At 43.0% G+C, this 25,862-nt stretch overlaps 1 protein-coding gene across 1 annotated transcript in view; it reads right to left on the minus strand.

Annotated features, from left to right (window-relative positions):
- Positions 1–1,887: 1,887 nt before the first annotated feature.
- The window catches only part of adcy3a (adenylate cyclase 3a), a 55,850-nt gene continuing 31,875 nt past the window's right edge, over positions 1,888–25,862 (minus strand). The window contains exons 13-21 of the mRNA XM_041988508.1: positions 24,706–24,822; positions 24,336–24,622; positions 24,180–24,261; positions 23,283–23,441; positions 10,101–10,247; positions 8,535–8,648; positions 2,673–2,799; positions 2,375–2,499; positions 1,888–2,188 (exon numbers count right to left, since the gene is read on the minus strand). Coding sequence (XP_041844442.1) covers positions 2,009–2,188; positions 2,375–2,499; positions 2,673–2,799; positions 8,535–8,648; positions 10,101–10,247; positions 23,283–23,441; positions 24,180–24,261; positions 24,336–24,622; positions 24,706–24,822 — 1,338 coding nt within the window. The 3' untranslated portion in view covers positions 1,888–2,008. The remainder of the gene's footprint in view (positions 2,189–2,374; positions 2,500–2,672; positions 2,800–8,534; positions 8,649–10,100; positions 10,248–23,282; positions 23,442–24,179; positions 24,262–24,335; positions 24,623–24,705; positions 24,823–25,862) is intronic.

The raw sequence follows: 25,862 nt of genomic DNA on the forward strand, positions 1-25,862 counted from the left end.
TAGTCGTGACATTTCAGTCTAACTTGAGAGGTGCTGGCAACTCGCGTTGAATAAAACCAAAGCGGTTGGGCCTGTGGGAGGAGTCTGCAGCAGAGCGCTGCAATGCCAGGCGGTGCTCGATTTGAAACTGGAAACAGCACAAGAGTAAACTAGAAAGGAGAAAAAAATCTGATCATTTCAATTTTATGATTGTTGTAAAACTCAGATCATAATTGAGATAAAAATTCGATCAATCACCCAGTCCTAGCAGCAGGTGGCAGAGCTGTCATCACAGTGTCAGAAGGCAAGACACGTCAGAGGCATCGAAACATGTGACTGGATATCTCAGTCAGTAGGGCATCTGTTTGCCATGTAAGAGATCAAAGTTCGAATCCCACAGGGGTGAATATTAACACCTTCCAGTTTGGGCCTTAGGCAAGACGCTATAGCCTACAGTAAAGTGTTTTGGAGAAAAGCGTCTGCTAAATGACAGTAATGATGCCGGTAATGTAGTCTTTTGTTTTATTGTATAAAATAAATATGTACAGATACATCTGAGATTGGTAGCAGTTTATTCAGAGTTAAATAATATTTCTTTCTCGTTCCTGGGTGTTCCATCTGGGTCGGCGGTGCTGTAGCTGTGATTGGAGAGGGTGAGGCCAGAGACTCCACCGAGCACCGTCGTGTCATCAGAGGAAGTCCTGCAGGTTCAGAGGGACATGATCACCACTACTAACCAGGTGGACAAGGAGTTGCAGAAAATGGAGACTGTCTTGACGGAAATTGGGGCAACAATTACAAAAGGATTGTGTAAGAATAAATAAATAAATAAAATCCACCTCTTGTGTGTTTCATAAGTGTGTAGATGCTCCAGTCTGTCCCACTCTCCTGGATCTCAGAATAAATGACCAAAGCTTACTTTTCACACTTTTTAATGACTGGTAAATGTTGGCAGCAGACTCTCCACCTCATAATTTCCTTGATTTTATTCTGGACCGTTGGTGTCACGGTTTCCTGTTTTCCCAGATTTTGTGGTACGCCTGGGTCAGAATTTGCGTGGAAGTAGGAAGATTCTCCCGCCAAGTTTGGTTTTTATAAATCCCAAAAGTTGACTATAATTGGCGTACGCCTGTGTTTGTTCCTATGCCAGCTCTATAAATGAGGCCCCTGCTCTGGATGACGCCCTAACAAAGATCACCAAACCTACTGTGTGGCTCACATTGAACTTCTATAAGACCAAAATCGCTGTGTTATTTTAATCTGCACCGCTCCCACAGCAGATTCATCATGGATCACTGCTGCTCTGTTTTTCTTTGAGGTGTCTCATGTGCAGAGCATTGTGCTGTTAGCTGAACAGTAGTTATGTAACATGCATTAGTTATGTTTGATAAACTGATCTGAGTCTGATGTTTTAGAGCCATTATTGTTTATTTCATCTGGTTAAAAGCAGAATTTCAGAGACGGTGAAATCAATGTGACTTCTGAAGTTGTTTTTAAATTCATCAAAATGACTGAACACTGATCAAATAAAGCAGGTGATGTACTGAAATCTTTTGTAAGGATCTTCAGTATCCTTATGCTCACTAATACAACAGATAAATTCAGCAACTGGTCAGATGCTGTGTTATGTCCAAGTACGCCATAAAACATCGTAAAACTAGGTACTATAAAGGAGGATCAATCAGAAGTGCTAATAAAAACAAAAGATAAAGAAGGGAAATTATTTTGGGACAATAAATGATGATCTATGAATACAAAACAATAATTAGAAATCAAGTGAGCCAAACATTCCCAGCACTGATTACTGCCAACCACCGAGATGGACACTGCAGCAAAGAGGAGTCCGCTGGGTTTTTTCATGTCCTAAAACAACCTGAATTCGTGGTTAAACACTCGGCTTGGCCCAAAACATTTCAAAATAATTTTATTAACAGCTGCAAAAATGATGTGAAAAAGGCCTGTTGATGTCTCCGTAAAGTCTAAAACGCTATCGGAATTAATGAGAGGTGGCTCATTCAGGTGTGTCAGATCAGCTGTCCACCACCTGATGTGGTAAAGTGATGGACGAGCCGTTAATAAATGAGCCTTGTTTGTCTCTTCCTTTAAGAAAAAAAGTCAGCAGCTCTCCTTTCCCTTTAACGAAGATGGGCCCCCGCCTAACAAATCTGAAGCCGTACTCCTTCAGGATGTTGTAGCAGTCCTCCACCACCTGAGGGAGACACAGAGACCAGTTCACCAAGTTTGTCTTAACACCAGAAGTGACTGATTCTCATCATCTGGTTTACACCCACAACAACGGAGAGGAAAACCCCCCGAAGCAGAAGCAGAACCAGGAAGGAAACCTGCAGTTAAAGTGGAATTATTAATCCAGATGTGTGAAGTGAAAAAACTGTACCTGGATGTTCCCCATCACCCCCGTGGACTCCATGCGACTGGCCACGTTCACAGTGTTACCCCAGATGTCATAGTGGGGTTTACGTGCACCAATGACTCCTGCTAACACCCCTCCCTTATTCAGACCTGCAGAGAGAGTTCACAGCTCACATGAAAAATCAGTATTACATACCAGTGGATTTGAAGACTACAGCTGTAAGAAAACTGATCATAGAAACCAGTAAAATTGGTTTTCCTTTCTTGATACGATAAACAGATAATCCATCCCGTCAGGTCCAAACCCCAGGTAGAGGACGTACCGATACGCAGCATGAAGTTGTTGAACGACTGGTAGTTGATGTTCATGAGTGTGACCTTCATGGCCAGAGCAAAGTCTGCCAGGTCTGCCAGGTGCTGCCAACGCTCCATGTCAGACTGCTCCTCCTTCTACAGGGCACAAAACAAGCAGGAAAAGTCCCATCATATGTAATCGGGCAGACTAAGTTTATCATTATTTATTCTTTTTAACAGTGAAAATCTCTAAGGTCAAAATTACGTAGATTGTAATCTTTCTGGATTGTTTTCTGGTTGTAATAGTCAGTGATCGAATAAACAGTAATGCTGACATAGTCCTACAAGTCATGCTGGACTCACTGCATTCTTCATCCTCCCACAGTTTTAGTAAATGAGAAATAAGCTGCACCACAGGATTAATACAAAAATAAGTCAGACAGGTACAGCCCATTTTATCAGCCCCACCTGTTCAACCTGTGTTAACTCAAAAATTTAATCAGCCAATCACATGGCAGCAACTTAACACATTTAGACCCCCCAAGAAGACCCCTTGCTTAAGTTCAAACTGAGCATCAGAATGAGAAAGAAAGGGGATTTAAGTGACATTGAACGTGGCATGGCTGTTGGTCTCAGTATTTACTGGGATTTTTACACACAACCATCTCTGGAGTTTCCAGAGAATGGTCTGAAGAAGAGAAAATATCCAGTGAGCAGCAGTTGTCTGGACCAGAGTGTCTGGTAGATGTCAGAGGAGAATGAGCAGACTGGTTGGAGATGATAGAAAGGAAACAAAAGAACCTGGACCAAAAGAAGATATCTCCAACGCAGACATTTTAAAAGCTGTAGTGGAATTGACGGCACGCTTCACCTTGCTGGAGAAAAACATATCAAGAAACACAGAATCCATCGCCATGGTGTGCGAACATGTTAAAAAAATGGAATTTGAAATGAAAAACAACGAGGAGCGTGTCAAAGAGCTCTCTGGAAAAGTGTCACAGCTGCAGCAAAAATGTGAAGATGCTGAGCGCTACAGCAGGAGGTGGAACCTGCGTCTATATGGAATGAAAGAAACAACCACAGAAGATGTCAAAGCCGAAGTTCTTCAGTTGTTTGTGGTGCTTGCACCTGATAACAAGCAAAATCTAGGATTCTTTGTTGACACGGTTCAGAGTCGGTCCGTCCTGCGAAAAAGCAAGCAGGCCCATCATCGTCCAATTCTCTCAACGATCTTACAGGAACAAAATTTGGAAGCTAACCCATGAAAATAAAGTTCCTCAAGGAGATGAAATTGCAAACGAAGGAAGACCTGACGCATGCTGACAAGATGAAAAGATGAAAAGAAACCAGCAATGGCCGCTGGTCGCAGCAGCTAGGAAGCAAGGAAAAAGAGCTGGCTTCGAGGACCTGATGCATATATTGAGGGAAAGAAGGGGACTGAATCTCCAAATTGAATCTGTTTCCCAACTTGTTTCTTTCCACCCCTGTGGAAGTTTTACATGTTATTATAAGAAAAGACTTTAAAATCTTTGTTTGGTTTTCTGTAATGGCAGTAATGTTATTGGTACTTACGGTTGAGGTTGACTGTTTTGGGTGAGTACTTAACATTTTTCTGTTATACTAACTTTGTTCTTATTCTTTTTAGACAGCAGTCATTCCTTAGTTCCTTTTACTCCGAACTATGTCTCACTTTAATTTTGACAGCTTGAATTTATGCTCTATAAATGTAAGAGGACTAAGAAACAATCTTAAAAGGAGGCAGTTTTTCTTTTTTGTAAGAAACGTAATGCAGACTTTATTTTTCTACAAGAGACTCACTCAGCCTCTGAAGAGGTCTGTAGGTCCCAGTGGGGGAACCAAATCTACTTTTCCCACACCTCAATTAATTCAGCTGGGGTTGCAATTCTGTTACACAAGTTCAACGGAGATGTACTAGACTTGTTTTTCAGAGGAAGGACGGTGGATTATTCTAATCTTAAAAGTAAACAATGTCTTGTTTACCATTTGTAATGTATGTGGCCCAAACAGAACCCACACAGCAAAAAACTTCTATTGTGGACCATCCTCAAAACTCTCCAACTTAAAATGAAATATAAAGACACATTCCTGGTCATTGGTGGAGATCTGGATGATGCTCCTGATGAAGAGATGGATCCATGGCCACCTGAACTGGATCTATCATCCAGAGTTAAGCCAGCAGCTCCTAAAAGAACAACTTCTTCTTTCTGATGCCTGGAGGTTGATGAACCCTCATGTCAAAGATTACACATGGAGTAATCCTACTCAAACTCTGCGCTCAAGAATCGATTCATGGTTAGTTTCATCGACAAGTATTCATTTAATTTATGATGTATCTCACTGTCACTGTCTGATCATAAGATGATATCTCTGAAATATAAAGGATCAAAAGAAATTAAGAATTAGAGGATATTTGAAGTTAAATAATTCTCTGTTAGATGACAACAAATTTAAAAAAAACTATTGAGATACTTGCCAAGGACATTTTTGATAAAGAAGATTTGAGTTCAACCCAAAAATGGGAATATTTCAAACTCAAAACTAGAGAAGCAGCAATAAGACGCAGCAAGACTCAAAAAGCTAAACTCAATCAAAGAAGAAAGTCTTCTCAGCAAGATACAAGATTTGTCTTCTAAACAAAAATGATCTGATGATGAAACAAATGAACTAAAATCTTTAAATGAGGAACTTGACAGAATATATATAAATCTGGCTAAAGGTGCCTTCATTAGGTCCAGAGCCAAATGGTTAGAAGAGGGTGAAATTAATTCCAGTTATTTTTTGGTTTGGAAAAAAGAAATGTAAAAGTAAATAACAACATTACCTCTGACACCACAATCATCTCTGAATTTGTCGGCTCTTTCTATCACACACATCTGAATTTAACCCAACAAAATGTTGTGTTTATGGAAAACAAACAGAAGTTTGTTCCACTCTGAAAACTCTGAAAACTTCAAACCTCAGTGTGATAAAGAAATCTGGTACTCAGAAGTAAATGATGCTGTTCATTCAATGAAAAAATCACCTGGAAGCGACGGCCTCACAGCAGAGTTTTACCTCTGCTTATAAGAAAATCTACTGCTTATGTATAATGAGTGTCTTAGAAATGAGGAAATGTCAACAACCATGAACAAGGCTTAATAACACTAATACCTAAACCACAAACAGATAAAATGCTAATTGAAAACTGGAGAACTATCTCCCTTCTCATTATAGACGACAAAATTTTTGCACAAATTTACACCAGATGTTTAAAAAAGAATCTGACAGAGATAATAAGTGAAAATCAAAATGGCTTCATGGCCGAGCGACATATCAGCACCAACGTCAGATTAATCTTGGACCTAATTGATTATTCAAATTATATTGAATCTGATGCTTTACTCGTATTTCTTGATTTCTACAAGGCTTTTGACTCACTCAAACATCCCTTTATACTACAAACCTTGCAACTATTTGGCTTTGGACCTAAATTTATTACTGTTGTTAATATGTTATATAAAGACATTAATAGCTCGGTTATTTTATACCCCAATGTCTCATGAAGATTTCCTATCTGAAGAGGAGTTCGCCAAGGCTGCCCAATATCCTGCAACCTATTCTTACTTACTGTTGAACTCTTATCACTAAGTTTCACACATAATCCTGAAATTCAAGGCGTTTCCATTTTTGGTAAAATTATAAAAATGACTCAGCTAGCAGACGACACAGTTCTTTTTCTAAAAAATAAAACTCAAATTCCAAAACCTCTTAAAACAATAGATACATTTTCTAATGCATCAGGCCTTAAATTAAACATAAAAAAAGTTAAATTTAATGCCTTTACAAAACTCCAGAAACTACCATCTCCGATACGCCCGTTAAACATTGTGTTAAATATTTAGGCGTTCATATCACAGATGATCAACTTCTCAGACAGCAGCTGAATTTCATTCCCAAAATTAAGAAAACCAATTTAATATTTAATTTATGGCTTCAAAGAGACCTCTCCATCTTTGGAAGAGTGTTGCTTTCCAAAGCTGGAGGTGTGTCAAGATTAGTTTATCCTGCCTTATCACTCTTTAATGATAACCTCTGCAAAGAAACGAATAACCTATGCATAAAGTTTATATGGAAAAACAAACACCCCCATCTTAAGAAAAACATATTATGTCTATGAAGAAATGAAGGAGGGCTCGAAACGCTGGACTTTTTCCACCTCAACCACACTTTTAAAATCAGATGGCTCATAAATGTTTTGAAAAACCCAAAATCTTTATGGAATTTAATTCCCAATCACATTTTTAATGAGGTGGGAGGATTAAAATTTCTGATGGAATACATCTAAATTCCACCAGCGAGCCTTAATAGCTTGGAAACTTTTCACCCCACAGATACAGAATATGGAACAATAGTGATATAATTATTAAAAACAAAACCTTATACAATAAAAATTGGATTGATAGAGGCATAATTCACATCAAAGACTTATTTAATGACAATGGCTACCTCTACACATATGAACAGTTCTTGACAGAAAAATCTTTCCCATCAATCTCACACCAGTTTTGTCACTGCCTCCTTCTGTTATGCTTTGGAAGGATGTGGAAAATTTTATTTTAAATAAAAGTGGTCAATTGATATCAATTTTCTCAAAAGATATTATTTGCAGATACAACTGTAAAAATAAACCCCTGAAGCACATTGTTAACATCTTAATATTATTTGGAAAATTTCATATACATAAGTGTAGATTCCAGAAATCCTTCCCCAACATAGAAATTTTTACAGCTGAACTTGATGCATATTTATGGAGTTTAAATGTTACGTCCAACCAGAAAAGTGCACTTACACTCTTTATCTTCAAAAACCATTTTTCTTTAGAGCTTACTTGAGTTTTCTCAAAGAATCACTTTATATTACGCACATAACTGTCACTGTATCGTCTTACCTGTTATTTTGTCCTCTTTATTGCTGCTCTATTCTTATATACACATATATTTTTTTTTGTCAAGTCATTAACTGCATTTCATGTAGCATGTCATTCTGCTGTCTTTATGTTCTTTATGATCATTTTGTTTGTAAACCACATTGTTCTGAAATATATATATATATATATATATATATATATATATATATACATACATATATAAAAAAGCAGATGTACTGCTACGGGGCTCAGGTCTACAGCTAGCTTTCGCATCAAAAACATAATGGTACATCCGTGTTGTAGTAAGCACTTTGTCGGTGGTAAGTTTATCAAAACCTTTGTTTCGTATGCTTTCCAAGTCTATTTATGGTGGACTGCTTTAATAAATTTTATTAAAATGCATTTATGAAAAAGTAAAGACATTGCATTACAGTGCTCCCTCACCATATCACGGTTCATCTTCTGCGGTCTCGCTGTTTCGCAGATTTTTTTGTATGCAGCACAGCATATTTCAACCATTCTATGTCCAAATTTTACTGCAGGAATCAGCCCACTGTGCTTTGTTTCTTGATCGGGTCGGTAAACATCAATGCGCTGTTGTGTTTCTTGATTGGCCAAAGGACTCTGTCCAGAGTCAGTCTACTTCGTGTCCTGCTGTCTTTTTCTGAAAAAGACAGCAACACCCGGGCCGTCTGTGAAAAATGACGTCACAGGCGAGGGTGGGGACGCTGAATCTATGACACTGCAAATTGAGACAGTTCTGGAAGAAACTGGGACTCCAACCCTAACTAACACACTTCTCACACAACACCTGCAATTGCATCAATTCTGGTTGACACTAACCAAGAACAGTGAGTATGAACTAAGCATTAAAGGACTTGAGGGCTACACCTGCTGACAGCTGTGGTCATGTTTCTTATTATTTTAAGGTTGCAGCTCCTTCTGTGTCCTGTGACATGCTTACCTTCATGCATGTGTAGCCGTTGCTGGCATCTGGGGTGACCCCTGATGCAGCCATGTAGGTGCTCCCGATGGTCTTTATCTTGGTGATGCAACGGAACTGGGGCTCATCCAGCAGCTGGGTGGACACAAGTCAAAGGTTACACACTGATGATGTAAAAACAGTGTCTCGAACTCCTGTCTTCAAAACCAGCTACTGAAGCCTGAGGGCAGAAAAGAAGATGCCGAAGGAGGATTTTAACTGTATTTATCAATTAAAATATATCATACTTTTCTGTGATCTTCTGTTTGTTTACAGTTGTCTTGTAATATTTTTATTTCCATCTTTTGGCTCTTTGCAGAGAAAGAGTTTAGATCTAATTTACCAATCTGGTTAGAAAGTCCCAGTCTGGCCGACACCTAGATAACCTGTTGGGTTTCATTAATGGTGAAGTTCCACTCAGACATAATTTTGGAAAAGAATTTGATGTTCAGGAGGGATTTCTGTAAAACAAGTGGACAGAGATAATTATTGAGTCCTTCATGTGTTCAATAGAGATGTTTTCAAGCCAGTACACTAATCAGAAGAAGTATTCTCTTCTTGATGATGCCTGCTGTGTCTGAAATGACACACACAAAAATAAATACTGTAAATAAATACTGTATATCTTCATGACTACAAGGGCTGTATTTAAAATATTGGTCTCAAAAGAAAGACCCCTGAGATTACTACAGAAGTATCAGAATCAAGATGTGTGTTACTGTGTCAGAGTAAATTCACCTGCAGCACAGTAGGAAATGTAAATGGTTATCTCCTCCTAAAAGAAACTACATTACTTTCAGTGAAAACCAGAAGATAGCAGCTCAGTTCTTCTAGAAATGAGTAAAGTAAAGGAACTGTTCTACAGTAGAAGGTACCCATTAATAAAGGTGTTATGCAGGTAAATATCTCAGGAAGCCATCGACCAATCATGATGATGGACACCAGAGTCAGGAGGATCCAGGGATAGACCCCACATTCACCTAGAAACACCATGAGGATCCAGAATGAAGTGAAGTTCAAGATAGTCTATGATGGGAAGAGTGATACTAAACTATAAAACCTCCTTCATCTCCATGGAAACCAGCAGGGCCTTCATCGTTCATTTCAAACAAAGGCAGAGTCGTCGTAGGAGAACAAATTAGAGTTTTTAGAGCTGGAATCAAACTTTTTATCACAAAACAGCAAAAATAGGACATGATTTCTGATTCTGGCTGCTAGCTCCAGAGTTTCTATATTTTATAATCAGCAGAGTTTCTCATGCTGTCCCTGTATGGTGGGGTCTGGTCAAGAACAGAAATACCTCTGTTCTCTTATCCAGAAGAATCCTTTAATAATGAAAACCTGACAGGTTTCAGTGAGCTTCTTATGTTTTAACCAGAAATGTTTAGAAATGAAGTGGAAAACTGTTAGCTTGAGCCTCATATTTATAATGACATCAGTCTGAATAAATAAAAAAAAACACAAAAAAATCCGGTTGAGATGACATCAATGTGAGAAAATAAAAACATATGAAATAAGCTTCAGCTAAAATTCAGAAACTGAACTCACGCTGTCGAAGTCTGAGATGATCTCATTGAGGAAGCGTAAGCATTCGATCCCGCCGTTGTTGATGCTCTCCTCGGTGTAGAAGTCTGAGAAGTTTGGGATGGAAGCGAACATGACTCCGATTTCATCGTAGGACTGGCTGTACAGTTCCTAAACAGGACAGTGAAAACATGGACACTGAATTAGTCAGACGTATAAATCTGGACCCGGACCAGGAAGTATCCGACATCAAGTTTAACCTCCGTTTTCATTCATTTGATTGGAATCAGATGTGAATGTTGTTCTATTATCTACACAATCACATCGGCCAGGGAATAACTACAGTGAAAAAAAAATGACCTTTTTAAAAACAAACTCTGACCTTTTCTGTGATATTAAGATGCAGTTTCAAATAAAATTTCTGAATAATATAACTAACATTATTAATACAGATTTAATTTTAATCAGGGAACCCAGAACCCGATTTTGAATGTTTTGTGTGTGAACAGAGCTCCGACTGGACAGAGCAGATGCTCTTCCTGTTTCACCTGCAACGGTTGTTATATATTTTATATTTTTAGCAGCTTGTGCAGCAGCACTCTTTTCTAGACAATCAGCTCCAGAGTTATCCCCAACACAGAACCAGCCTTCTGGATCGGTTTCTTCAGCCTCTCTAAGTCAGCTCTGCTGCCCCAAAAGATGCTGCAAAGCTGGTTGTACTTTCCACAACAGACTTCTAGAAGATACGTTTGCAGCATCTTGGTGCAGACATTGAATAATCTTAGCTTCCTTTAAAAGTAAAGTCCAGCTGAACTCCAAGGTTCTTGTATTCCTCCAACTACTCCTGCTCTTCTCCAAGGATGTAAACAGTGTTTTGTTTACTATCAAATTATCTCTTTTGTTTTGTTTGTGCTCAAAATGAGGTGATTGTTTCTGCACCAGCTCTCCAACTGACTGACCACACAGAGTATTTCTGCAGATGACAGGAGTCAGAACTGTATTGGACGTCTGAGGTGTATAGTGTGAAGGTAAATGGTAAGAGTACAGTCCATTGTGGTGCTCCAGTGCATCTCAGACACAGAAACTGTGGTCTGTTTGTTAGCTAGTCATAAATTCAGGTGGTTGTGGAGGTAACCGCCTGGAATTTATGGAGCTTCTCACATTATCGAACAGCTGAAATGTATTTAAAACACTTCAAAGAACATGATCTTTAAAGTGCTGGAACAGGGCAGGATGTTTCCCACAGCACAGGAACTCTTTCTGACTTGGGCTGGTGTTGAAAAGATGCTGAAGAATCTAACATAGTGTTGTAAATATTTTTATAAACATTCTTATTCATTTACTCATTTACATTTTACCCATACTTCAGTGACATTTATTAGGCTCTGCTTTTAACTAATAGAGCTACATTATTATAGTGATGCTGAGGTGAAACAGCTTAATTATTATCATTGCTTCACAGCTTACAGGCAGAACATCCACATAAGCAGGACACAAACTCACACAGGGTTACTGAGTCAAAAAATTCACATTTTGAGAAAATAGCTGGGTAAAAGTATGCAAAGGACCTTGAAACTGTTCTGGGTGCCCAGCAAGGGAAAGCTACTGAGAAGATAATTCAGAGAGAGTGTGATAAGGAAATAATGCAGAAATAGGGAGGATCAAAATTGTTTTGCAGATCTCACCCAAAGAGGAGGCCTGACTGTGGGATAAAACGCTGGGAGAAAAGTCAAGAAGAGGAACAACGCACCTTGCAAAAATACACATTTACATGAACGCACACAACATGCATGCACATAGCCACATGCATTGTATCAGTATAAAATGAGGAGGATAACTGAGGTAGGCGGGTCTTTCTGGCTGAACCTGATGACTCTGCACTTCCTGTACTAGAGCTCAGCAGCTAATGTTAAGACGGACCTCCTCTTAAGAGATATGTATTCTTTCTTTTTGCTGGCTAAACAAAGAATTGTCAATTCTACTCAATCTCTGGTGTTTTCTGCCTTTCTTTAAAAGTGGATTTTTGAACAAACTCCTTCTGATGTAATTTTAACAGGTTGTGGAAAAATCGCACACTTCAATAGTTATTCTGAGGCAGTTTTCAGAACCCTGGGGCTGACACCATCTGGACCTGCAGCTTTGTTCCAGTTCAGGTTCCCCAGTTGCTTCTTCACCTGACTGCAGGAGTCAGAAGGGCTAGAGGTGGAGGCAGAGGAGGTCTCAGGATGTTTAGGGAGATTATGGTTGTGTTGTGTGACAAGAAAGCTGTGGGGTCATGGAGGACATGTGGTACGTTTGGCTGGAGGCAGGAGTGAACTGAACCTATGTTCAGCTCATTAGCTCTGTCCAGACCTCCATCACTGCTCTAGTTGGGACGATGCTGTCACACAGAAGTTGATCTCTAATGACCGGTTGCTGCTGAACGATGGGTTGTAGGTGGAGGTGAGAAGAACCAGATTATAGCACAAGAGCTGGGTGCATTTTAACATTTGTATAAAATAAGTCCAACATCTTATTTTCTCTGGTGGAGCAGCTGACAAAATGTTGGTAATGCTGCAGAGAGGGAGATGAAACCTAGCAATAACAGAGCTGATGGCATCATAGGCTGTCTGCTGCGGGACCAGGTATAATATAAAGCGATACCAGAACAACACAGGTAAACTCTCTGGGTAAAGAATAGGGACAAAAACTCACAGCTAACAGTTTAAAGTCCCTTGTGCAGATCTTTTCCCATGTCCAGGGTGCCACAAATGGTGGTAAAAAGCTCCTCCCTTTAGCTTTCCGCTGACGTTCTTGTAATGGACTGCACATACAGTCTTAAAGCAGTGTACAGACACATTAGAGTTTGAGATGTGTTCATGCAGCCACGTCTCGGGGAAGCACATAATACTGCACTCCCTGTATTCTTTTTGAAACCTTGTTAGCTTGTCCATTTTGTTAGCTAGTGATCTTGGAAGAAACTGTTTGAATTTCCACCATTTTTCTCTCTCGCTCCTGCCCTGCATCGCTTCTTCTTTAATGCAGATGGGATTTGGTGTGTTATTTTGCTGATTAATTAGGCCCGAGCACCAATGGCCAGGGTGAAGGTGTTTCTAGTGTTTCTTATTTTCCTGTCAAATGAATCAGATTTTTGAGGACTTTAATATGCACCAAAACTAAAAATTTGTGTGCCACCCAAGATGGGAGAGAAAATTTAGATATTATGGGGTATTCCTTTAAACAGCACAACCTATTGTGGCAGCCTGTCACTACAGCCCAAATACACTTTTCATACATTTTTAGAACACATTAAGCTGAACAAAAAATCCTTTTGGGGCCATCACTTACACCCAACAGGCAGTTGAACATTTTGGATCAAAGTTGCCATTTTTGCAATTTGTAAACTTTGTATGTTAACAAACTCCTCCCAGTGATATCAGCGTATGGCTCTCAAACATTCCTGACAAGACTGTGATTAAAAGTTATCAAATCATAAGTTTTCACCAGTGGGCGTGGCATCCGCCTCAAAGTTTTATGTTTCACGATGAAACAGGAAGTTGTTATAACTACAAGCCGTTATCTGCATAAAATTGTTCACGTATGATGTCAGCCCCATCCTGAATGTACCAATATATAAAGACTTCGTCAATGCAAAGCTCCGCCCCCAATGGAGGAATTCCCATGTTTTACTAATGGGTTTATAACTCTGAGGTCCTTAGGACAAAAACTAAAAAAAAAAATCTCTAAGTCGATTATTTTTTACAGCAAAAAACTGCGAGTTTTGACTGGTGGGTGTGGGTGTGGCGAATTTCAATGCAATGCCAAGGCCACAAAAATCATCATAAATCGCTCAAAATTATTCTGATCACAACCAGTCTTACAATAATTTATCATTGTCACACCCTGAGTTGATCTATATGCCTGTTTCCTGTCAGCGCCACCAGATGGTAGCAGGAAGTGGTCTTGTTTGTGCTTGGTAAATGGTAAATGGTCTGTATTTTTATAGCGCTTTACATCATACATTCACACACTGCTGGCGGAAGCTGCCATGCAAGGTGCTAACCACGACCCATCAGGAGCAATTTGGGGTTCGGTGTCTTGCTTAGAGACACCTCCACATGAGCTCGACATGCCAAGGATTGAAGCGGCAACCTCAGGCTACAAGACGAGCGCTGTACCCAATGAGCCACGCTGCCCCTAGTGCTGACAATTTATGTAATTCACATGAAACTTTGTCAGATCATGCATCACCAAATGTATTCAGGGCAAATTTTGAGGCGACGACAAAAAACAAAAACTTTTTATTGCCAACAGCCAGTGACTGAATCTGTCCTCTGACCATGGAGATGTGATGAGTGGAAGTTCAGAGCCGGGTTCAGTAAGGAGACATTTGTGAAAATCTGTGACTAAATGGTAAGCGGAGAGGAATGGTAAGCGGAGACGCGGGTGGCAGGTAAGTGACGCTAATGCTGTAGGTGACGTAGTTCCGGGGGAGACGGCAGATTCAAACTAGGCGCGCCCAAACATTTCTACTTTCATTCGATTGTATTTTGTGCCAACTTAATCAAAATATTCTTTAAAGTAGGACTATAGTGTCTTTAAAAGGTACACTCTGGAGCACAGCGGGGAGGATTTGGCCAGCCTGACAGATTTTATAGATCGTTGTTACGACAGAATCGTCATGGGGAAACCGAACAACACGTCAACCCCCTCCACCGCATCAAAGTCCAAGAGACAGCGAAATGAGGATTCACCTGGAGCTATTTCACCACCGGGGAACGACTCAACAGATGTTCTGATCTCTATAGATAAGAAACTCAGTAGTTTTGATGCGCGTTTGAGTCTGGTAGAAATTCTCCACAAGGAGTTCCAGGCGCTATGTGAATCATTAGAATTCAGCCAGAAGCAGGTGGAAAGTCTGGCTGCAGAAAATGCCGGTCTCAGAGAGACGGTAAAATCCCTCACCGAGGGCTTGACCCGTCTCTCAGATGAAAATAAGAAGATTAAGGAAACGGTGATCGATCTGCAGGCGCGGAGCATGAGAGAGAACCTGGTATTTGCAGGGATTCCAGAGCAGACGGAGGAGGACCCCGAGACCTTCATCAAAACCCACCTGAAGCTCCCGGAGGAAACGGTGAAAAACATCTCCTTTGACAGAGTCCATCGGCTCGGCGGGAGGAAACCCGGGTCCAGCAGACCAAGACCCATAGTAGCGAAGTTCGTCAGCTTCAAACAGAAGGAGCAGGTGAAGAACCAGGGCCGCGAACTGAAGGGGACCAACTTCGGAGTAAACGACCAATATCCGAGAGAGATTCTGGACCGACGGAGAGTCCTGTTTCCCATCAGGAGAAAATCGATCGCCAATGGCGCTCGCGCTGTCATCGCGGTGGATAAACTGTTTATTAATGGACAGCTGTACCGTGACCCGGACATCACTCCGTGGCTCTTCTGATCCCAGGTGCTGTAAGTCAATCTCTCCAAATGATCACTCTTAACTCGCCATTATAGATCACTGACAGTAGAACACACTGCTCGTCTCACCACAGCCTCTACACCTAGATCGATGTATTTTTTCTGTTTCACCACTCTTCTCACTTTTCACTATCTTTCTATTTCACGTCTTCACTGTTAATTGTAATCCAGCTCGTAATATCAGCAGCGCACGCAACACCGTCAGGACGCACAGCCGCACCATACATGATACATATAAACACTTGCGTTTTATGTATGAGAGAACAAGCATTAAGGTAGACTACATATACGGACATTTAACATACGGACAAACGCGCGCAATCAGGCTGCATGCAAACACGCGCGAACACGCAAGAGGGGCGCACAAAGACACACGCGTCAGTAACACGCATGAAGCATTAAACCGTTCACAATAACCATGTTAAAAATCGTCTGTTGGAATGTACATGGAGCCGGTTCCAGGGAGAAGAGGTTGAAGATCTTTAATAAATTACAGGAGCTGCAGGCTGACATTGTCTTACTACAAGAGACTCATTTAACAAACTCAACCATAGATCTTCTTAAAACAGCTCAGTTTCCTCATGTTTACTCAGCTTGTTACAATTCTAGGCAGAGAGGAGTAGCTACTCTTATTAATAAGAGACTAAATTTTGACATAGATAGCACAGTAGTGGATCCGGAAGGCAGATTTCTGATAACTTCATTATCTATTTGTAATATCAAATTATGTATTACCAATGTGTACGGCCCCAATGCAGATGATCCCTCCTTTTTCCACTCCCTGTTTGCTACACTCCAGAATTATTCAGATAACAGAATAGTGCTAGCTGGTGATTTTAATGTAGTCTTGACTGAACAAGATCGCTGCAGCACATCAGGTAGTCATCGAGTCTGGCAGTCGTCAGAAACTATCAAACAGTACATGAAGGATTTTGGTCTTTGCGATGCTTGGCGCTCTCACCATCCTAAACTAAGAGAATACACCTTCTTCTCTTCAGTTCACCACTCCTTCTCTAGAATAGATTATATTTTAAATAGTAACTCACTAATGGGCGACATTTCAGAGACTCAGATACATCCAATCAGCATCAGCGATCACGCACCAGTTTCATTCAGTCTGAGAATCAAAAATAATAAACCGATTGGTAAAAGCTGGAGATGTAACACCTCTTTATTGAAAGATCCTGAGTTTATTGATTATTTTAAAAAAGAATGGTCAATTTATATAGAAAAAAATGACATGCCTGAAACTTCAGCGTGTCTTCTTTGGGAAGCAGGAAAAGCAGTAATGCGAGGGAAAATAATTTCCTTCTCCTCACATAAGAAGAAGAAGGAAACAGCAAGAGTTTTAGAATTAGAACTCAGGATTAAATCATTGGAGGAGGCTTACCGCATTTCCCCCGAAGAGCACACAATGAATAATATAAGGAAAACTAAATTGCAGCTTAAAGAAATTATAGATAAAAAAACACAGTTTTTAGTGCAAAGACTTCGCTTGGAGAACTTTGAACATAGTAACAAATCTGGAAAGTTTTTAGCAAATCAACTAAAAACAAACAAGGAGAAAACAACAATCTCCTCTGTTAAAGATCAAGACGGAAACATCAGCCATGACCCAGACAAGATAAATGACACGTTTAGAAGCTTCTATAAAACATTATATGAATCACAGATTAATCCAACAGATGAACATATTGAACAATTTTTAAACAACATTAATCTACCAAAACTAAAAAATGAAAATAAAATAAATTTAGATGCACCTATTACTGTAGATGAACTCCACGAAGCTCTCCAACATATGCCCAACAATAAAGCCCCGGGTCCAGATGGTTACTCAGCAGAATTTTACAAGGAATTCTGGACAACGCTAGCTCCTACATTTTATAATATGTTGTTAGAAATACAGGAAAAACAAAAAATACCGCAAAATATGAACTTAGCTAATATAACACTATTGCTAAAACCAGGCAAAGACCCCACACTTCCATCCAGTTACCGTCCCATATCTTTAATAAATGTAGACCTGAAAATAATTAGTAAAGCTCTTGCCAGAAGGATAGAAAAAATAACCCCTCTTATAATACATCCGGACCAGACAGGTTTTATAAAAGGTCGACATTCATCTACTAACACGCGTAGACTAATTAACCTCATAGATTACTCTACTTTACATAATCTAGAATCCACAATCATTTCTCTAGATGCAGAAAAAGCCTTCGACAGGGTAAACTGGAAGTTTCTATTTGCAACACTAGACAAATTTGGGTTTGGATCTGCTTTCATAGAGTGGATTAAAATATTATATAATAACCCAAATGCATGTGTGAAAACCAACGATCAAACTTCTCCAAGCTTCCGCTTACAGAGAGGCACCAGACAGGGCTGTCCACTCTCCCCCTCACTTTTTGCCATTTTCATAGAGCCGTTAGCAGCTGCTATTAGACAAAATATAGAAATTAAAGGAATCCAGGGCAAAAATATAGAACATAAAATAAGTCTTTATGCAGATGATGTATTACTCTTCCTTCAGAACTCACAAACATCACTCTCTGAGACAATCACAGTTATTAATAAGTTCTCATCAATATCTGATTATTCTATTAACTGGTCTAAGACTACAGCCATGTCCATCAACTGTGACCTACAAAACATCCCTAATATCAAAATACAGACAGGAAACATTAGATATTTAGGTATAAATATTTCCCCCAGATTATCAGACTTAACAAAATTAAACTATGTTCAGCTACTAAAAACAATAGAAGATGATCTCTTACGGTGGAGGCGCTTACCCATCTCACTAATGGGGAGAGTTGCCACCATTAAGATGATGATTCTACCTAAAGTTAATTATTTATTTTCAATGATACCCACTAAACCCTCCACCAGTTGGTTTAAATCTCTGGACTCTTTCATATCCAAGTTTCTTTGGAAAAGCAAGCCGTCACGTATCAGTCTTAAAACCTTACAGCAGACTAAAGATAGAGGAGGACTGGATCTACCAAACTTTAATCACTACTTTATAGCTAACAGGCTGCAGTACATCTCCAAGTGGCTCAAACCCAGTTATCTGGATGAGCCGTGGTTAGATGTGGAGCAGGCTTTGTGTGAGGACTTAGTCATCTCTGACCTGCCGTTCATCAGCTCAACCATTAAACCATATAAATGCTTTAAAAGCCTTAACATCCGTTTTTCCTTAATGGCTTGGTGGGAATTCTGTAAGATAACCAGATCTTCCCTCTTTCCATGTAGACTTACACCCATCTGGAACAACCCTGACATCCTGCAGAACAAAAAGATGATAAACTTCACTCAATGGAAGACTAAAGGAATACAACAGTTAGGACAGATAATAGAAAATGGAAACTTTGTATCTTTCAACACAATTGTCTCACAGTATGGAATCAACAGCAATAAATTCTTAGAGTACCACCAACTAAAATCAATTATATGTAAGAAGTATACCCCTGTACAGTTAGACTTGCAGCTTCCTGTCAGAATAGCAGAATTCTTGAATCTTAATACTCCAAAATTATTATCAAAATATATAGATTACTTGCAAAGCTAGAAGACAGGATATCTCTCCCAACTTCAAAATGGGAAGATGATTTATCTAATAACTTTGATCAGAAAAGATGGTCACAAATATGTTTAAACACGTTTAAAATGACTCAGAATTCAAATATACAACTAATACAATTCAAAATTCTCCATAGAACTCATTATACAGGACACAGGATGTTCAGGATGGGCCTTTCACCATCAGATATCTGCCCACACTGCTCTGAGAACACTTCTGATAGCTACATCCATGCGCTGTGGTCCTGCACACCTGTCCAAAGGTTCTGGATTAAGGTGTGTGAAGATCTCTCAAAATGGTTTAAAACCAGTTTTTCTGCAAACCCCACACTTTGCCTACTGGGCGACCTGGGTGACACTAACATAGGAATACACTCCATAAACTTGGTCCTCGCAGTCTTATGCATCGCAAAGAAAACTATTCTTGTGAACTGGAAAGATAAGAATAATTTGTCTATCCAGCAGTTTAGAAATCTCCTGTTAGATCACATCAGCATTGAGACAATGTCTGCCTCCTCCAGGAACCAATCAGATGACTTTCATTCCCTCTGGTCCCCTGTGACTGGCTACATCACCTAATGTAGGTGGAGGATTGCGGCTTCGCTTGGATGGGGGTGGATATGGGTGGGGGGTCCCTGGTGGCTTCGGGTCTCCGGTTATCTCCTGGGTGGGGATCTCGGCTGCTCCGCTGCTGGGTCGGCTGGGGGTTCCGGTCTGGGCGGGCGGCATTGGGTGGGCCCCGGGGTGGGGCTGCCTCGTGGCGGTGGGGGGTGGCTGCCGGGGTGCCTGGGTCGGTGTCCGTCGGCCCCTGGCCGGGTGGCCGGTCGGGCCCGGGGTGGGCCGGGTGGGGGCCCCGGGCTCTGGGGTGTCGGGTCTCCCCCCTCTCCTGGGGGTGGGGGGTCTGCCGCTGCTGGGGGGGGCTGGGCCCGTCCGGATGTGCCGTGCCGGGGGTTGGTCCGTGCCCTGGTGCTTGGTCGCAGCCCCGGAACCTGGGTGGGGGTGTGTTTGTATATAGGTGTGTGTGTGTGTGTCCGTAGGTATGCTGGTGTGTGGGTGGGTGTAGAGGGATGTGTGTGCTGTATGTGTGTGTGGGTGTGTATGAAGGTCTAGGTGTGTGCGTGTATGTGTGTGTGAGTGGTGTGCGGGTGTGTGTGTGGAGGTCTATGTGGGATGTGTGTGTGGGGGTGTGTGAAGGTGTGTATATATGAGTGTGTGCACGTGGAGGTCGAGGTGTGTGTGGAGGAGTGAAGGAGTGGGTGGAGGCGTGAGTATGTATGGAGGTGCTTGTGTGTATATGCGGGTATGTATGTGAGTGCGTGTGTAGTGGTGTATGTGTATGGAGGGGTATGAGAGTGTGTGTGTATGTGGGCACCGGTGTGTGTGTGTTTATAGGTATGTGCGTGAAGTGTGTGTGTGGAGGTATGTGCACGTATTGAGGTGTTGGTGTATAGAGGTGTGTGAGAGGGTGTGTGAGTGGCTGGGGGAAAAAAAAAAAAAAAAAAAAAAGAGTGTGTGTGCGTTTGCAGGGGGTTAGGACGTGTCCTCTGGGGGGCGCCCTGGCCGGGTGTTGGGGGCGTGGGCCTGGGGTTCCCTTCCTTTGCCTCGCCCCCCTCCCACTCAGAAAGAGGAAAGTGGCCCCTTGGGCTGGTGGCTGGCCCCTGGGGGGGTTCGTGGCGTGCCTGGGTTGGGGTGCCTGCTCCGGGCCTGTGACGCCCTTCGGGGCCGGCGGGGGACGGGGGCGCCCTAAGCCACTGGCGGCTCGTCTTCCAGGGGGGAGGCTTACTCCCCTCTGGACCTACATCTCCTGACCCCTCCCCTCCCCCACTCTTCACTACATACACAGGTAGGGCTGTGGGAGGTGTGCTTGTTGCGCTGGGCGGGGCAGGGGGGTCATCATAATGGCCCCGTTGCTTCGCTGAGCGGCAGCATGCCTCCCAGCTTTTAATTCCACTTAGTCACTGAGCACAAATAACATTTGCAACATACAAACACGTTTTGGGGGGTGGAACATGCGAGGTCAGGTGGGTGGGACTGCTCAGGTGGCCCCGCCCCCTCCTCAATGCAGTTACTGCCCCCCAATTTTAACCCTCTTTTTTTAATTGCAAACAGCACATAATATATTCCAATTATATAAGGGTCTTCAAGCGCCCCTGTCTCCATGGATGGCCCGGGGGCGGGGAGGGCCGGGTGGCATGTCGCGTTGGCCCGGGGCGTAGGCGGGCTGTCCCGGGGGGTTTTGGCTGCTGGCCCTGGGGGGAAGGTGCTGTTTTGGGGGTGGGGAGTGGGGGGGCGGGGGCGGGGTGGGGGCCTGGCTCGTGTCTCCTCGCCTCCTGGCTGGGGCTGTCCCCCCGCGGCGTGGGGTGGCGGGAGGATGGTGGTGGGGGGATGGTGTTTGTGTGTGTGTGTGTGTGGGAGGGTGGTGGAGGGATGGTGTGTGGGAGGGTGGGGTGTGTGGAGGTGGATGCGTGGTGTGTGGGAGGGGGGGTGGTGTGGGTGTGGGAGGATGAATGGTGGAGGGATGATGTATGTGTGGGAGGATGGCGTATGTGTGGGAGAATGTATGGTGCAGGGATGGGGGAGTGTGTGGGAGGATGGATGGTGGAAGGATGGTGTGTGTGCGGGAGGATGGATGGTGTATGGGAGGGAGGATGGTGTGTGTGTGGGGGAGTGGTGTATGTTTGGGAGAGTGGGTGATGGAGGGGTGGTGTGTGTGTGTGTGGGAGGATGGGGTACGTGAAGGTGGATGTTTGGTGTAGGAGAGGGAGGACGGTGTATGTGTAGGAGAATGATGTATGTGTGGGAGGATGGGTAGTGGAAGGATGGTGTGTGTGTGTGTGTGTGGGAGGTGTGAAGGTGGATGAATGGTGTATGAGAGGGAGGATGGTGTATGTGTGGGAGGATGAGTGGTGGAGGGATGATGTGTGTGTGGGAGGATGGGGTAGGTGTGGGAGAGTGTATGGTGGAAGGATGGTGAGTGTGTGGGAGGAAGGATGGTGTGTGTGTGGAAGGATGGTGTGTGTGTGTGGGAGTACTGAGTATGTGAGGGTTGAATGGTGTATGCGTGGGAGGATGAATGGAGGAGTGGAAGGAGAGTGTGTGTGTTTGTGTGTGTGTGTGTTGGTCTGGGGGGGGGCAGGACTGGTTCTCGGGGTGTGTGGCTGGGCGCTGGGGTGTGGGGCTGGCCTCTGGTGGTGGCCGTCTGGGCGGGCCGGGTCCCCCCGGGTGGCGTGCTGGCCCTCGGCCTGTGGGGGGGGGGGGTGTCTCTGCGCTCCTGGGCCCGGGCCCTCTGCCCCGTCTGTCCCGGGCGGCCGGTGCCCGGGGGGGTCGGGGACTGCTGGCCTCGGCCCGCCGGGGCCGGTGCCCTGTGTCCACAGGGCGGACACAGCTGGGGTCTCCTGCTGCTGCCTTCCTGGGCGGGCGAGTGGTCGTCTCTGTGGACCGGTCGGGATCTGTTGCCTGCGGGGGGGCTGGTGGCCTGGGTCTCGGGACCGCTGGCCTGACTCTGGCCTCTGTTCAAGTGAGGTGGCATCTGCATGATCACTCTGCATGGTCACTCCTTCCTGAACGTCTCCACACAGTCTTTGCGTCGCCGTGTGGCCGAGTTCTCCAACACATCCACACAGGTTTCTCTGCGCGTGTTCTTGAATACAGCAGTTTCACTTATATCTATTATCATATTTTTTTTTCTTTTTTTTATTATTTCTGTTCTTATTATTATTATTACTCTTACTCTTATTATTATTATTGTTACTATTATCAACTAGTTGTGTAATGACCTACTGGCTAGGATGATCTTAGCTATATATGTTGTAAGTAGTATGGATTACATGGTCTTCTGTATGATGTTTCAAGTCCCCACCCGCACTCCCCACACCCTTTCTGTCCCTCTCTCTCCCCTCCCTCTTCTTTCTACTTTCTTTTCTCTCTCTCTCTCTCTCTGTCCCCTCCGGTCGAGTCCAGCATTAAGAGTCTGATTTAATAAAGTTTTTCATGTCATCAAGAGGGACTTTATACATGTAGTATAAATCCCTGCTTGATAGAGTAAAATTGCCCAGCACCAGACGGCAACCAGACAATCATTCTGTTTGCAACGATGCTGGACAAGACAGGTTAAAAAAAAAAAAAAAAAAAAAAAAAGGAGACATTTGGTGTACATGGAGCAGAACTTTTCACCTCATCTCTTTTCTTGGAGCCCAGGAAGTGTCGAGCCACATGTTCAGGCAGCATGTTCGTCACCAGAGCTTCATTCCAACGCCTCATCTCATACACTTTCTCCTTCTGCTCATGGACCTCTGTCTTCCACAGGAAAAGGGTTCGGGCCAGTTTCTCCACCTTCACACAGCAACAGGACTCATGTTAGAATTCAGGAGACTGTAGGAGCCATGATTAAGTTTTCCCCCCAACCACTAAGCACAAGTTGTATTTATTTTTCTGTATTCTAAAGGTAGACACTGGCCTGGGGTTATGCCAGATTATTTAAGGTCAGCTTTCATCTTATTCAGGTGTTGCTATGAGGAATAAAAAACAGCTTTCTACTCAGTTTAAAGTTTCTTTTGGTTTGTTTAATGGAAACAGAACGATAAATGGATATTGGAAAGAAACAAGTCACGGATATGACCTTAAACACGAAGAAAAATCTAGTCATAATCTTTCATTGAATCCACATAAAAACATAAAAGCAGCAAACATTTAGCAGGCAGTAGTGCTACAGTACAGGACTCAGTCACTAACATGAAATAAGGCTTTTTGAAGAAAGAAGAGTGGAAAATAAGGTGTTTATTTCATGCCATGTTGTCAGACCAATACCAAGTAAACATCGTGGTCACACCTCTTCATGGGAAAACATCTCTGATTATCTCCCTAATTTCTTTATTTGAGCACATAGTCAGATGTTGAGGTGATAAAGCACAAAAATGGAGCAGAAACATGGAACAGCAAAAAAGAACAGAACATGCAATACAAACACAAAACAAACATGTAATAGAAACATGGAAAAAAACACGGAAGACAAACATGGAGCAGAAACATGGAACAGATGTTAGAGATGTTTTTTAAGGAGTCTAAACTTACATGTCTGGAGAAATAATAGAAGCTGACCATCATAATGAAGATCATCACGGTCATGGTGAACTTGGAGGGAACCAGGAACGAACTGCACAGGTAAACCAGTTAAACCTTCTGATCATGGACGCTGATGTTCAGGATTCACATGCTTTATGTGACTACCTGTAATCCTCAAAGCGGACTGTGTCGTAGCGGTCAAAGATGTCCTTCCAGCTGTAGATGTTCACGATGCCGGTGGTCACCGTGATGAGCAGCATCAGCGTCAGCTTGACCATGTGACTGACCTGGACCAGCATGGTGGTTGCCATCAGAGCCAGCACAGCGGTGTAGCTGTAGTATTTGGGATTGTTAAAGCAACCTTCCAGGCCTGAACGGACCGAGAAAGAGGAGGAAGAGGACGGGGCCACGGTGGTGCTGGCTGGATCTGGGACAGCAGGCAGACAACTCAGCTGCAGATTTAAGAGACACAGAGTCAGTTATTCATGTCAGGTCCTGACGTCCACTTTACCATCAGAGGAACATCAAAGCTCACCATGTCGATGATGTCTGCCACAGTGAGGATGAAGATGGCAGCCATGGCCCAGGTGTTTCTTGCCCAACGGGTGTGGTCAATCCAAGTGGAAAAAGAGACCAGCTTCTTGGGAAAGACCTGAAGCAGAAACCATTCATTTAGAATTTTATTTTTACCAACAGATCACAACCATTGTGATGGATTGGTGACCCATCAAGTTAACCTGTTGAGATGACCTGTCCAGGTGACCCATCAAGGTGACCTATTCCGGTGATCAGTCCATGTGACCCTTCCAGGTCACCTGTCCAGGTCACTTGTCGAGTTGATCCCTTGAGGTGACCTGTCCAGGTGACCCATTGAGGTTACCCGTCTAGATTACCCATCAAGGTGACAACTGTCAATGTGACTTATCCAGGTGACCTATCCAGGTGGGCCATTGAGGTTACCTCTCCAGGTGACCTGTACTGGCGACCTGTCAAGGGTGTCCACTGCCTCTCTCTTGTAGATGAATTTAAAAAAAAAAATGAAAGCACCACCACAATTTGCCCTCACACCCCCAAAATCCCAGAACACTTTGTTCGTCTGTAGCTGCTCTCCACCAGAACTTTACGTAATTGCACTATTACATGCACAGTACTATTGTTTACATCACTCACCACATATTACCTTCAATATTTATTATTGTCACGTGTATACAATGTTAACACTTGCATGGTTTTCTCCATCCATCCATTTACTACTTCTTACAGGAGTCGGGTCGTTGGGGCAGCTAACTAAGCAGGGAAACCCAGACTTCCCTCTCCCCGCGCTACATTCACCAGCTCGTCTGGGGGAATCCTGAGGCGTTCCCAGGCCAGCCAAGAGATGTAGTTCGTCCAGCGTGTCCTGGGTCTTCCCCGAGGCCTCCTCCCGGTGGGACGTGCCCGGAACACTTCACCAGGGAGACGTCCAGGAGGCATCCTAACCAGACGCCCGAGCCACCTCATCTGACTCCTCTCGATGCGGAGGAGCGACTCTACTCTGAACCCCTCCCGGATCACCGAGCTTCTCACCCTATCTCTAAGGGAGAGCCCAGCCACCCTGCAGAGAAAACTCATTCGCGGTCTCATTCTTTGAATCACTACCCACAGCTCGTGACCATAGGTCAAGGTTTTCTTTATATCACATGCTATTTTAAC

This window comes from Melanotaenia boesemani, chromosome 6 (genome assembly GCF_017639745.1).
Source record: "Melanotaenia boesemani isolate fMelBoe1 chromosome 6, fMelBoe1.pri, whole genome shotgun sequence".
Classification (NCBI taxonomy): Eukaryota; Metazoa; Chordata; class Actinopteri; order Atheriniformes; family Melanotaeniidae; genus Melanotaenia; species Melanotaenia boesemani.